The sequence below is a fragment of the Thermoascus crustaceus genome, assembly GCF_041956765.1.
Source record: "Thermoascus crustaceus strain CBS 181.67 unplaced genomic scaffold VTN00scaffold_3, whole genome shotgun sequence".
Classification (NCBI taxonomy): Eukaryota; Fungi; Ascomycota; class Eurotiomycetes; order Eurotiales; family Thermoascaceae; genus Thermoascus; species Thermoascus crustaceus.
In genome coordinates, this window is record NW_027192529.1 from 404,959 (window position 1) to 417,997 (window position 13,039).

Sequence of the window (13,039 nt, forward strand, 5' to 3'; positions counted from 1 at the left end):
AAAGCCACCAGGGAGCACTTTTCGAGCGTGAGACTAGGTCAACTCTTACGTCTTTTATAAACCGAGAATGGGATCGATATCGTCAATGAAGAATCCTTCGTGTCTGTTTTATGGACCAGGACAGGCGAAATTCGAAGAGAGACCGATACCAGAGATTGAGGATCCTCATGACGTGGTCGTCAGGATCGCGTTTACGGGCGTTTGTGGGAGTGATGTGAGTCTTATGTCTGAATCTGTTTTAGCACTCGGTTTTCGAAATTTTTAGTACTGTTACGTATCATTCCAATTGTACCTATCTATATTGATAAATATCCATCCAACAGGTCCACTTCTGGGTCCACGGCGGTATAAACGCCCACGTCGTCTCCGACCGCCCCCTCGTCATGGGCCACGAAGCATCCGGCATCGTCCATCTCGTTGGACCCTCCGTGACCAGCCTCAGCCCCGGAGACCACGTCGCCCTCGAACCGGGCTACCCCTGCCGCAGATGCGCCCGCTGCAAGGCCGGCCGGTACAACCTCTGCCCGGGGATGAAGTTCGCAGGCAGCCCGCCCGATAACCACGGGACGCTGACAAGGTACTTCAAACTGCCTGAGGATTACTGCTACAAGATCGACCCGGAGGCCATAGGACTTGACGAGGCCGTTCTGCTCGAGCCGATCGCCGTCGCGGTCCACAGCGTGCGCCAGGTGGGCGTGAAGGCTGGCGACGAGGTCGTCGTGTTTGGCGCCGGCACCGTTGGCGTCCTCTGCGCGGCTGTGGCGCGGGAGTTTGGCGCACGGAGAATCATCTCTGTGGACATCAACCAAGATAAGTTGTCCTTTGCAGAGGCGTTCGTCGGCGAGTCCTCTTCCGTCTTCACTCCAATCCAGGGGCTCTCGGCGGAAGAAAACGCCCACGCGCTCCTCTGCGCAAAGGAGATCGATCTGCCCGCTGAAGGGGGCGGCGCGGACGTCGTTATCGAAGCGACAGGCGCGGAGCCATGCATCCAGATGGGAATCCATGTCCTGCGGACCGGTGGCTCGTATATACAGACCGGCATGGGGAAGAGGGACGCCAACATCCCGATCGGCCTGATAGCAGATAACGAGTTGGTCGTCAAGGGATGCTTTCGGTACGGACCGGGCGATTATAAGCTTGCGTTGGAGTTCGTGGAGGCTGGGAAGATAGTGTTGAAGAGTCTGATCACGAGAGTTTACCCTTTTGAGAGGGTGACGGATGCGTGGGAGACGACGAGGAGAGGGGAGGGGATCAAGACTCTGATTCGGGGTGTGGAGGATTAGGATGTTGTCTTGTCCTTTACGTTTACTAGGTTGACAAGAGAGCAATGTCGTGGGGATGACAGACTTATGCTCCATCTATGCTGAAAAGCGCAATGAGAGAACACTTCCATCAGACCGTAGAACAGAACTACTACGTTGTAATAAACTAACACGCCAAACTTACTATAGCCATATTGTGACAGCTTCTTCTCGCTTCTTTGTATTATTTTGCACATTGTTCTGGAGCTGGGAGTTTATCTCGAGTAGGACTGTACAAACCATTCTACCGTCCTACCTTGAGGAATCCTTCCCCCCCCGTAGTCAAGACCTTCCTGCTTTTGGCAAGTTGAATCACTGTAGGACTCCTGATTTTTTCGTCAACTGGATAGAAGTTGTAAAGGGTTGTTTCAATTTGCGTAGAAAAGTGCAACTTCTGGTGAATGTGCAACTTCTACCATACTGCATCTTGACAACCATTCCTGTGGTAGTAGAGCATTTCGACAAAGTCCATAGGTGAAGTTGCATGTGAATTCCAAGGTCTACTCTAGATATGGGAATACCGTCAAGTAGCTAGCAAGGAAATTCACTATCTCAGCTCTCTTGTCTATATTAACCGTCCCCGCAGAAGTTTAAACTCTTCTCTTAGCAATGCTTCAGTCATCTATCCGCTCAGTCTATGTCTATGCATAATTAAAGATTATATTTCGATGGGATGATTTTATAGTCAGAGCGTTGTATACTTTTAAAGTCTGCAAAGTATTTACAGAAATCCGATGCTCCACTCTATCTCTGATTCTGTGAGCCCGGTTGATAGGTACTGATCGTCTATTGACCTTGGAACTCGAAGGCCATAAGCTATATTAACCATCCCTGCAGAAGTAAGACTATATTTCGATGGATGATTTTATAGCCAGAGCGCTGTATGGTTTTAAAGTCTTTTATCAGGCATGAAACATTCACAGGACAAAATAGCTCGCTCTAGCAGTGCTGCTCTTCTTTGGAGAACAAGCGATGACTCTTTGTCAGCGAAAGGATGGTCCTGCAGCATTCTGTGTCTGGGAAGACCAACTGATGCTGGAGTACGACCAATTCTTTTTCAGAATTATGAAACACCTATTCAAAAACGGGGTGTGGATGATGCATCTGCCAAAAAAAACCCACCAATGCAATCAAAGCAGGATTCTTCCTGCCCAAAGAAGTCAGAGAAGCTGAAATCCTTTTGAGCAGCAGTGTCAACATAAAGCTAGCTATCTCGGATCCCCATTGTTTGAGGTCTTCTGGACCGTCAAGAAAGGAGTATTCAGCGCCATGAGTGTGGTGGGGTGAGTGACGAGCCTGAATGTCTACGGGACACACACCTCACGAGGTATACAATTTCACCTCAACCTACAGCCATTTCCTACATGTAATCATGTATAATGGTCCCGGCCAACTAGGGCTTAGGACATGGGTTAGGGCTTCGCTTTTGTTGACGCTGGCTTTGTCCGCTACGTCTATTAGAACCTTCTTTCCTTCTTACTACTACTAGCAATCACTACTACTAGCAATCAACCTTCTACTCCTACTACTTCGACTCCATAGTATTGATAGAATAGTTGTCATCCACATCTTATTAGACCTTATTTGAAAGAAACAGAACCAGATGAAGTTGATTCGGTTTCAGGAACCAGCCTCTACATCAGTTTTTTTTTCAGTTGGTTACTTTCTCCTCAGCGGCAGATGGTCAGGATCAGCGAAGAAAGGGAGACGTCACCAAGGAAAGCTGCTACCGACAAAAAGGTGATAGATGAAAGCAGATCTTATAGTTCAAGTTCCAGCTCTTTACAGATCTTTTCCTGTCTAGAATGTCAGACAGGCTGCAGCATATTTTTTACACCTTGATCAAAAAGCACTGCTACTGCACTTATTGCAAAAGGTTGCTTCCTGAGCTCTAAAGCTCTGAATAATCATTTGTTGATATAATGGGTAAGGTATAGATTGTGATATCGTGGAAAGCAGGCTGACTAGGGAGATATAGTTGAGCCCGGCCTGGGTCTGGCTCAAAGTCCAAAGCACACGAGATTCACTTGCCAAAAGTGCGACCAGGCAGCAAAAACAGATGATTTTCACTTTATTAAAACCGAATGGCCATTATGATTGCCGCGATTGGTAAGTGCTCTTTTTAAGCACGGATGATCTGGAAGGGCACGGCTCGTCAGCTCATATGAAGATATGCGTCGCTTATGGCGAGGCCTTCAAAACTGAAAATTCCCTTGCGCAACATCGGAAGCGACAATGGATGCCGACATCAATCAGGAAGAACGCTGTATGATATCGATAATCGACGCTTCAAACCAGATACAACACCAACCGGGAGTGTCTCAAGCTGACGGCGACTTTTCTTACAGGTGTATCCAATATGACAACAAATCAGGATGTACTGGTCAACGCGTCCTCAGAACTGTATCCAAAGCATCTTGAGCTTGATGAAACATCAAAATCATAAGGTCCAGTCTGCGGCGAGCAAGTTTTATTGGGATTTCAAATTCCGTGGAAAGGACATGTCGCATTTTGCTGTACACCAGACTGGCAACGTTGATGTCGAGGGTGTCTGATGCTAAGAATTGAATCACCTTATTCTGGGACTTGTTTCGTCAAACTATCCCACCGGATTGTAGACTTGAAATCCAAGTCTGAATATCTCCTTACTATATGTACATACCATCAGTCAGGACCTTCTATCGACCTGGGGAATCAAAATGAACCGCACGGAAGGGTGGATAGAATGGAATGGATCCTGCCGTTGGCAGTAGGTCGGCGTGAAATGTGATAGCTTGTGGAATATATAATCTCACCTTACTGCGATGCACATCTGTGCCGGTCACCAGATCGGTACTGTCACATTGAACATAGACTATTAATATTATTCAGGCACTCTATTATTGATCTACGAGAATCTCATGGACTCTGTTGTATGTAGTACTCCGTGGAGGATCCCCAACCAGGCGTATCTCCGAATCAGATAGTAACCAGTAGGCTATCTAAGAACTCGTTGTGACGTATGTACAGAGCAATTGCTACCTACAACATGGCATCTTACGTATAGGAGTCTGGTCAGGCCTGACCTCCAAACCAAAGATAACAAACAAGCTGGATGGATAATTTAAATAATTCCGCAACGGAATTTCTCTCCTCCTCTTTCAGGTTCGCTATTGCTTCTGCAACAGCCTTCACTTTCCCGTTTACCACAGCCTAGCTTTTGGTTCAGCCTTGGCCTTTACGATGCCCTTAGGTTTCGAGGGACTCTTGACTTTCGCGGCGGCTCTGGTCCTGCGAGAAGTTCGCGTTTGAGGGAGAGCGGGTTCGGTTGTAGTGGTGACTTCAGAGGCAGAAGTAGTGGTAGAGCCAGCAGATGTAGGGTTAACATCGGGGACAGCTGTATTTATATGGCTGTTGCACCGATGATAGTTTCTTTTTCCCTCTATATATATGTATTTAATAACTGCTCCGATTCGACGATAGGGATCAGAAGCAGAAACTCCAGCTCGAGCTCGCAACAGTTGACCCAAATGAGCTCTCTTTCCCCTGTATATTAAGTAACTGTAACCAACGCAGGCGTTCACTCCATATTCCAGACCGACGGCCATTAAGTAAAGCCTGCAGCAGCCAAAACAAGCCACACAACTGGCTGGAGGGGAAGGAACTGACCCCCATAACCGGAAAGTAAGGTGAAATTAGCAGCAAACAATGGTACAGAAGGTTACTGTATAGGTACATATATCAAGTATATATGTAAGTAAATCGGTCCCTGTCCAAGACTGACTCTTTTCCTTCAAAGTTGTATTCATATTCAAAGTCGGAGTCACGGGCGACGTACTGTATGTAGCGTATGTCAACAGAGTAAATGCTATCATCGTGGCTGCAGGTCTTCTCGCTTATAGCTTCGTCCCTCATGTGCAAATTGAAGTTATCTAGTATATAATAGACCGAGAACAGCAGCTCCCAATGGCGTTTCAAGTTAGCACCATCAGTAGCTGCCGGCTCCTCATCTCGGTGATGCGTTTGCCGGGGAGCAACATGCTTCTTGGTCCTTATGATGAGTTCGAGATAATATATAAAATCCATCGACTGCCCTATAAAGCGCAATGCTCTCTTCTGGTCGCATTATTATTGAAAAGAAGAGCGGTATATAGTGCTCCCACGGCTGCTCAGCGCGCTGAAACAGCAAGGGACAGGACCGCAGCTTTCGCGGTGGCTCTAGTTCTGCGAGAAAATCGCGTTTTAAGAGGTATAGGTGTGGTTGCAGGATCGACTTCAGGAGCAGTCGTTCGACGGCCGTTGGAGGCGTGCTACCCGGGGCATCTCACATGGGTGCCCCCCTGATCTTGACAAAAGCAATTCTTGCTCCACGTATTTTGGCAGCTGTATATTGGAATCTCAATCGGTCACGACTTAAACTGCGAAGCTTTTTGGGTGGCGTGACGTTCCCCAAGGAAGAGGCAGGAACGGTGAGCAGGCAGAGGCACAGGCTTAACCTCATATCGATAGAGGACGACATCATGAATATCTATAATAACTGTATGATGAAACGTATTAGTTAAAGATCGAATGATCAAAGTTGAAAAAGGAACCCTACCCAGAAGTGACGTGGCGTGCTGCGTTTATCTCCCTAGACGTGAGAATCCCTCGGGGATGGGAGTCATCATTCACAGAAGCCACGTCATCTTCGGACTTTTTTATTAGCCCCAGATAGATCGATCTGCATACAGACCGTATATCGAGATTCCTTAGATGTAACGTCCATGAAGGTATCGGGGAGGGGGGGGAGATCTGCAGTATGAAATGCGAAAGGTCAACCAGACAGAATCCTAGGAAGACATGGGGACCAGAAGTGAATACCTTCATCACTGAGTCCGAACCCTCCACCGTAGCGGAATCATTCACCATTTCAGGACTCCTCCCGCCAAAAAAGTGGCGGCAAGTACCGGCGAATATCAAGGACAGACCCAGTAAGTTGAGTATCGAAAAAGCGCATTAGGAATCGACTTGGACGAGCCACCATCACCGATGTGAATAATGGGAACATCTATCTATGCAGAGTGAATGGAAAGATGAATGTAGCAGCAACCGACGATGGGGTCGCCATCAAAGGCCCGTCCGCAAGACATGTAATGTACCTATGCAGCCACAACATAACACATTGTCATTAGAATCTGTTCAAAAGATATAATTCCCTGAGTCCAATGCTGTTCTGCCTCATGGAGAAGATAATTTGCAGTATTAGCTTAGCTAAATTGACTGGTATTTGCGGCTTTGGCCAAGATAAAGATAGGTACGGAAAGAGAAGCGGCCGTATGTACTGTATAGTACATCGTACTACTTACTACAAGGTAAAGATTTTTCAACCGTTGGTACTGTAAGGAAGTTCCGCTGCAGTTTCTAAGAATGGCATTGGCAACGGTGATAGAAAGAGCCTTTCATTTCTCATAATCAGGATCGTCCAATTGGGAAACGGGCGACGAGGACTTGTGCCATTCAACAGAGCATAAAAGGAAAGGTAAAAACTATCCTCTAACAGAAGAGTAGGTTGCTTGGTAGGCGGGCGGACGCCAGTACCATACATCAGGGTGTTGTTTGCTGAGTACCTCACAGTCCACGAGAGTAGTGTAGTATTATAGTGTAGAGTGAAGGTGCCATACTGGGCTAGATATTGCTCTCTATTGTATTAACTACTGTGGTAAAGGCAATGGGACAGTGACAAGAGTCCTGGTGACGGATAGTGGCAGAATACAGGGTGGGGACGGGAGTGACAGGGTCGGACGCTAGCATTGGATGTGGGGTATGACCGAGAGATCACAGTAGGCTCAAAAATGGATATTACACAGCGTAAACGGAATAAATGAATATGGCCATGGCAGGCATCATCAGGGGGACAGACTTTACTATTGGCCTACTGGTTGAACCCACGCCAGGATATTCGACAGACTTAACTCGTCAATTAAACGCATATACAGATAGGAGATACACTAAATTCAAACAAAAGGGATGCAGGTCCAAGTCGGTAGACACCACGACATGAAGTAAATAGGTATATCTACTACATAAGCATATGAACTATAGAACAAAAAAGGTCAACAATCCTCTCACGGCCCGGTCCAGGGAGACTGTGCTTGTACGGGGAGCCACACTGGCCCTACCCCTGGACCGGCTGCATCGCCAAAGTAGAAAATGTTTACGACGAAATAACATCACCGATCTTGTCACCAACATTCTCAACGGCATCGCCGACGTTGTCAACGACATTACCAACGAAGCTAAGGATCTTGCTGAGAATGCTAACGACAGGCTCCAGGATGGAGAAGACAGTGAGACAGCCCCAGCTCTGCTCAACACCGAACTGGCCGGGCTGCTTCCAGAGGTCGTCACCGAAGGAGAAGAAGACAGAGCGGTCACCGGCCTCGTTGGCAATGGAGAGCAGGGCAGTGATCTGCTGGACGGCGCCGGGGATGGCAAGGCCGTTGGCGTTACCACCGTGGGGCCAACCGGTCTCCAGGTTGATAGCCGGCGCAGACAGAGCAGGGCAGATGCCGGTCAGGAGGTCGAGCTGCTGCTTGACGAAGCTACCAGCGTCGAGTGGGCTGACCTGGGAGTTGAAGAAGGGGTGGACATTGCCACCGACAACGGTGACAGAATTGCAGAGGACGCTGCCGTACTGCTGCCAGATGTTCAGAGGCTCAGCGGTGGTGATGTGGCCAGTGTATCCGCTCTGCTGGAATGCAGACTTGGCAGAGGAGATGAATCCGGCGAGCGAGTTGACGTCAACCCAACCGTTCATGAGGGCCTCGTTACCGACGACAACCAGGTCGACAATGTTCCACTTGGCCCATTTGACGAGGGCATCGACCTGGGACTGAGCAGCGGCGATGCCAGACTGGTCGATGTAGACACCGACGATGAGCTTCAGACCCACAGCCTCAGCGGCAACACCGATGTACTCGAGGCTGTTGCAGTCAGTGGAGTAGATACGGGTAGCGGCGAATCCACGGGCCTTGATCTCAGCAATGTCCTTCTGGACGTCGCTCTTGCTCTTGCACTGGCCGTCGTTGGTGTACGGAGAGTAGGTGATACCGTAGCGCTTGCCACCCTCGATCTTGCCGTTGTTGTCAGTAGCGCTGGTCTGGGCAGGAGAAACGCCCTGGGTAGAGGAGGCAGCAGTCGAGACAGGAGCCGGGGTGTAGACCGGGGTCGAGGTAGGGGTGACGGCGGCGGCGGCAGGAGTGCTGCTGGGCAGACCGGTGCTGAAGGGGCAGACGTAGGTGTAGTCCTTGTCGGTGACAGTCACGGTCTGCTCGGGCTGGGTGTAGGTGCCGGGGGTGAAAGAGGCCGGCGTGGGGTAGACCAGGACGGTGCTCGTGGGGACGTAGGTGGTGATGGGGGCGATGGTGTAGGTACCAGCGGACGGGCAGACGTAGGTGGTCTGCTCAATGACGCTGGTCACGGTGCTGCCAGAGGGCTTGACGGTGGCCACGGGGCAGGTGATGGTGGTTGCGGTCTCAACGACGGTGGTGACACCACCAACGGTGTGAGTGCCGCTGGGGACGGCAGTCGAAGTCGCACCGCAGACGGTGGTCTCACTGGTCACAGTGACGGTTCTGGCGGGGATGGTGTAGGTGCCCGGGGTCGAGAAGGTGGTGACGGCGGCCGTGGGGAGAGTCGGCGCCGGGGCCGCGCTCGAGGACGGGGTGGCCACGACGCTCACGGTGCTGTAAGCAGTCGATGAGACGGTGGTCGTGACCTTCTTGGTGACGGTCGAGCTGGAGCTGCTCGGGCTGGAGCTGCTCGGGCTGGGGCTGCTCGGGCTGGGGCTGGGAGTGCTCGAGCTGGTCTCGACGGGTGCAACGGCGGGGGTGCTCGAGACGGGGACCACTGTATCTGTCAGTGTCTTGACACTCTATTTCAATGTTTTCTATATTCCGTCCCACATCATCCTCTTCTCCATGCACAGTCTCTCCTCACAATTTACTAAAGAGCCAGGAATACTCACAGGTAGGAGATCCGTAGTAGGTGATGACCTTGGTGGTGCAGCCGCAGCTCTCCTCAGCACCGGCGGTCTCGAGGCCACGGCGGTGGTGGAAGGCCTCGTGGCCGTGACGGCGCATGTGGACGCCGTCGGCCAGGGCAGAGCCCATGAGAGCCGCCGCGGCGGTCAGGAACGCGCCCTTCATCCTTGCGGAAAACAGTCGAAAGGAAACAGCAATGCTAGTTTATGCAGTCGTGGGTCGTAAGGAATAATGAGTGCCCGCTGAACGAGTGAAGCGGTGGTCAAGGGATCGTAAGAAGGAATGAACTTTGCGAAGAAGAGGACGCAGAGCCTTAGGAGATCCGGAGAGAAGAAGAGCAGGAGGGGGGGGGGACGGGCAGTAAAAGAAGGCCTGACGCGGCCGGGTTCAGGGGAGACGGTCGGGCTCCCTTGGCCCCCCAGAGCCTAGGCCGAGTGTCGTTGGAGATACTTGGTAAACGGATGCTCACACGCCGCCATCTGCTGGTCTCTCCACTTGCCAGGTACCGCTTGATGGCTATTGGCCGGCGTGCACGGCGCCAGGCACCGCAGCAAGGCTAGACCGGTGGGACTCGTGGCTGGCGGGGAGCGCGGCGGTCGAGATGCTGTTGGCAACTTTTGTCACTTCCTTGGCCTGGTCTTGTCTGTAGAGATGCCTATGCAGTAGAGCGCTGAGCGCTCCCCAGTCTCACGGCCAATCGCCTCGTCCCACGACGCCGGAAAAAGCTGTCACCGCACCACAGGTCTGCGTCTTGGTTTTCATTTCCTGTCTTGGTTCTGCCCTATCGCACCATGATTCTTGCGCGCAGGTAATCTCCGGCGGTCTGCTTGATACGGCGTCCTCCATGGATCACCCTCCCTCCATGGATCACCCTCCCGTAGCGCTCCGTCCGCTTGTCAGATGCTAGCACCGCAGCACTACTCCACCCTCTGTCAGCAGAGAAGATCCAGAAAGACACAGAATACACGCACGTACCGTACAAAACGATGGCTTCCTCCACCGTCTGGTCTTGTCGCGCGCGTGCGTTTCCCCTGTCTGAAACACTTTCAGGTTGTTTTCCTCCTCCGCAGCCCTAGCCCCGTCTTGGCCTGGCGCCGCCTCGCTAACCGCCCTCGCCGCTTCCTGTCCGGGCTTTAATTTCCGCACCCCGGCGATCACCAACGCCCCTGGATTTTATGCCTCTGCCCGTGCCCGCCTCTGCCTTCCCGTTGCGCTCCCTCGTGGATGCTTCCCAGCACAGGTGGTCGTTCACCTCACCGTCACTGACCCCTTGTGTTCCTGCAGCATGGATCAGCGTTCCTCTTTCTCTGCAGGTTCAACCTGTGCAACCAAGATTGTTCATCCCCATCTGCGATCTGCCAACCCCACCGTCTATCGCTCACCATCAACGATCCTCAGGCTCCATCCGAACTTCTGAAGAAGTTAGAACTCACACGGCCCCTGTCAACAGCCACCGTTCTCAGCAATAGTCCTGTTGCTCTTCTGGATCTTCCCCCCTCTCCCCAGCGGTCACCGCCAAGCTTCAAGCCAGCCCGCCGTTCACCACTTCCCCCCCTTAACTACTGTGGGGAGGCGAACGTTAGCTTGGGGCGATAGCCTCCGGAGCCTGGGATCGGCAGCAACAGGGCGCTTCCAGCCCTCCAAACACGGTAATCGATATTAAAATAATGCTCCCTGGCAACGTTCAGAGTGAACGTGCTGCTTTTTAACGTTCGATAATTCCGGTAGTAGGTTGTCTAGAACGCTTTTCTGGATGACGGTCTCGACTCTTGGTTTCATGAGGGAAGGCGCGAGTGCAGCTGTGCAAGATAGGGTGTGCAGTAGTGCAGTAGAAGTCAACTCCTGAATAACTCGGCACCTCCCCTCGCACCCGGTGCCGCAACCATCGCTCGATTTTCAGTCAATAGCAACAACAAACGCAATCTTTAGACTGAAGTTAACTTGAACATCTAATATCGCAAGAGCACTTCTGAGAGGTTTGGTATGATCCGAGACTCCCGAATGATATTAAAGCCCTACGCAAGCAAACTTTCAACCGGTCCCTACGTGCAACGTGGGGAAAGAGACTAAGAGTCCATATTATCCCGTCGAATGATACACCGTACATCGATCCCCTTGGAATCTACGGAGTACTCCTGTCACCTCGTGGCCTGGGAAGGGCCCTATTCATCAACGTATCCCTGCATCATCTTATCCGATCCCTTGCAATTTTATCCCTAGCCCTGCAGACGACTGCGCGATTACTAACTCTGAGGTGATGAGGTAGATCAGGGAAGCCAGCAGATCAGATCAGCCGGATCGAACTGTAAGAACTCGACCTACTCGGATCGGATCGGGCGCCGATTCTCGATTCACAGCAGCAGCATCGTGATGGTTCTGCATTGATTCCTATGTACGTTACTATAGTAGGTAGCCAAACAGATAAATCCCCACGAGTTCGTGAGCATAAGTAAAAAAAAACGTAGTTGTAGGTGGGGGCGAGATGGGATGCGCTCTGATCCTGGATACCTCATTACCCCATACTTCCGTTACTGTCTCATAGGTCTCCACGACGTAGACAGACAGACCTCTATATGACAATAACGGATGAAATGCTGAATAGTAAATTAAATGCAACAGTATCTTCAAGATAGATGCTCTGATCTTATTGTACTTTTACTCTTTTACCTAAACTGGGTTAGGTACCTAGGGTAGTAGGAATGATTAGGTAGTGGGAGGGTGATGAAAATATATATCGCACAAAGGATACAATTTTGCATTCAAACCAAGACTAGACATTATGTAGGTAACTGTACATATAATATAAAATATAATAAACAGCCAGATCTTATTTTTTTTTCCCCTGCTCTACGTCTCACCCTCTGCGTTTCTGATTCCAAGCTGACTTCTGCGCGGTTCATTCTTGCATTTTTATTCACCTGCCCTACCCCAACCCATGCGGCTCAATAGGAAGGATTCCGCACCGCTAGCCAGCTACTTGGTTATCGAAGATGGAAGGGAAAACGAATCAGAAAACTGATCTATAACGTCATAGTCACTCAGATTAATTTTTTTCCCCCGATCTAAAGAACAGCATGTAAAGTACCTAGCCATCAACGACGTTCGTAACTCCGGCGGCTGGGACGAAATAGACTCCCCAGACAGAACAAGACCAATTCGATTCCTACACTTAAGATGCATCAGCTTCAGACATTCAACATCCAGCAGCGCAGCTACAGCTACAGCTACAGCCTAGGTGCCTTTTTGCAACATGTATAGTCATAGCTAAATCTCCCACGAATCGATGAGGTAGTCCTATCAATCAAAGTATTGTACCTACTACTACTACTACTACTACTACTACTACTACTACTACTACTACTACTACTACTACTACTACTACCACTACCGGATTGAATTGTCCAACGGAACCATAAAAATTAATGAATAATTCCATTTTCTAGGCATCCGGTGCGTCGCGGCATATATCATATCATATCATACGAATCATGCTGTATACTGGAGAGCTTGCTCGACTCGACTCGATCAACTGGGGAGTCTAATATCTCGATGGAAAGACGGGTGAGGGCCACTGGATCTACAGTATATATACTAGCCCTCTTCCAAGAATCTCTACCCACGGTTCAACATTAATACTACAGTGTACCTATCTTACTTAGGAGGAGGAGGGGCAGATGCTCACATCTCATCGATGATACCTATCTTCCCTCCACTCTGTGCAACACTCCATACCTCACA

General features: G+C 50.4%; 3 protein-coding genes across 3 annotated transcripts; 1 reads left to right on the forward strand and 2 right to left on the reverse strand.

The window, feature by feature from the left end:
* Positions 1–85: 85 nt before the first annotated feature.
* VTN00DRAFT_5335 (uncharacterized protein) lies at positions 86–1,283 on the forward strand (the record flags this gene model as incomplete). Its single annotated transcript, XM_069431855.1, has 2 exons — positions 86–214; positions 324–1,283. 2 exons carry the CDS (start codon positions 86–88, stop codon positions 1,281–1,283), a joined length of 1,089 nt encoding a protein of 362 aa, XP_069287772.1.
* A 6,190-nt stretch (positions 1,284–7,473) lies between these two features.
* Positions 7,474–9,466, reverse strand: VTN00DRAFT_5336 (uncharacterized protein; the record flags this gene model as incomplete). Its single annotated transcript, XM_069431856.1, has 2 exons — positions 7,474–9,167; positions 9,286–9,466. 2 exons carry the CDS (start codon positions 9,464–9,466, stop codon positions 7,474–7,476), a joined length of 1,875 nt encoding a protein of 624 aa, XP_069287773.1.
* Positions 9,467–9,817: 351 nt separating this feature from the next.
* On the reverse strand, positions 9,818–10,686 carry VTN00DRAFT_5337 (uncharacterized protein; the record flags this gene model as incomplete). The annotated part of the gene is made up of 4 exons (XM_069431857.1): positions 9,818–9,934; positions 10,092–10,336; positions 10,409–10,579; positions 10,665–10,686. 4 exons carry the CDS (start codon positions 10,684–10,686, stop codon positions 9,818–9,820), a joined length of 555 nt encoding a protein of 184 aa, XP_069287774.1.
* Positions 10,687–13,039: the final 2,353 nt, after the last annotated feature.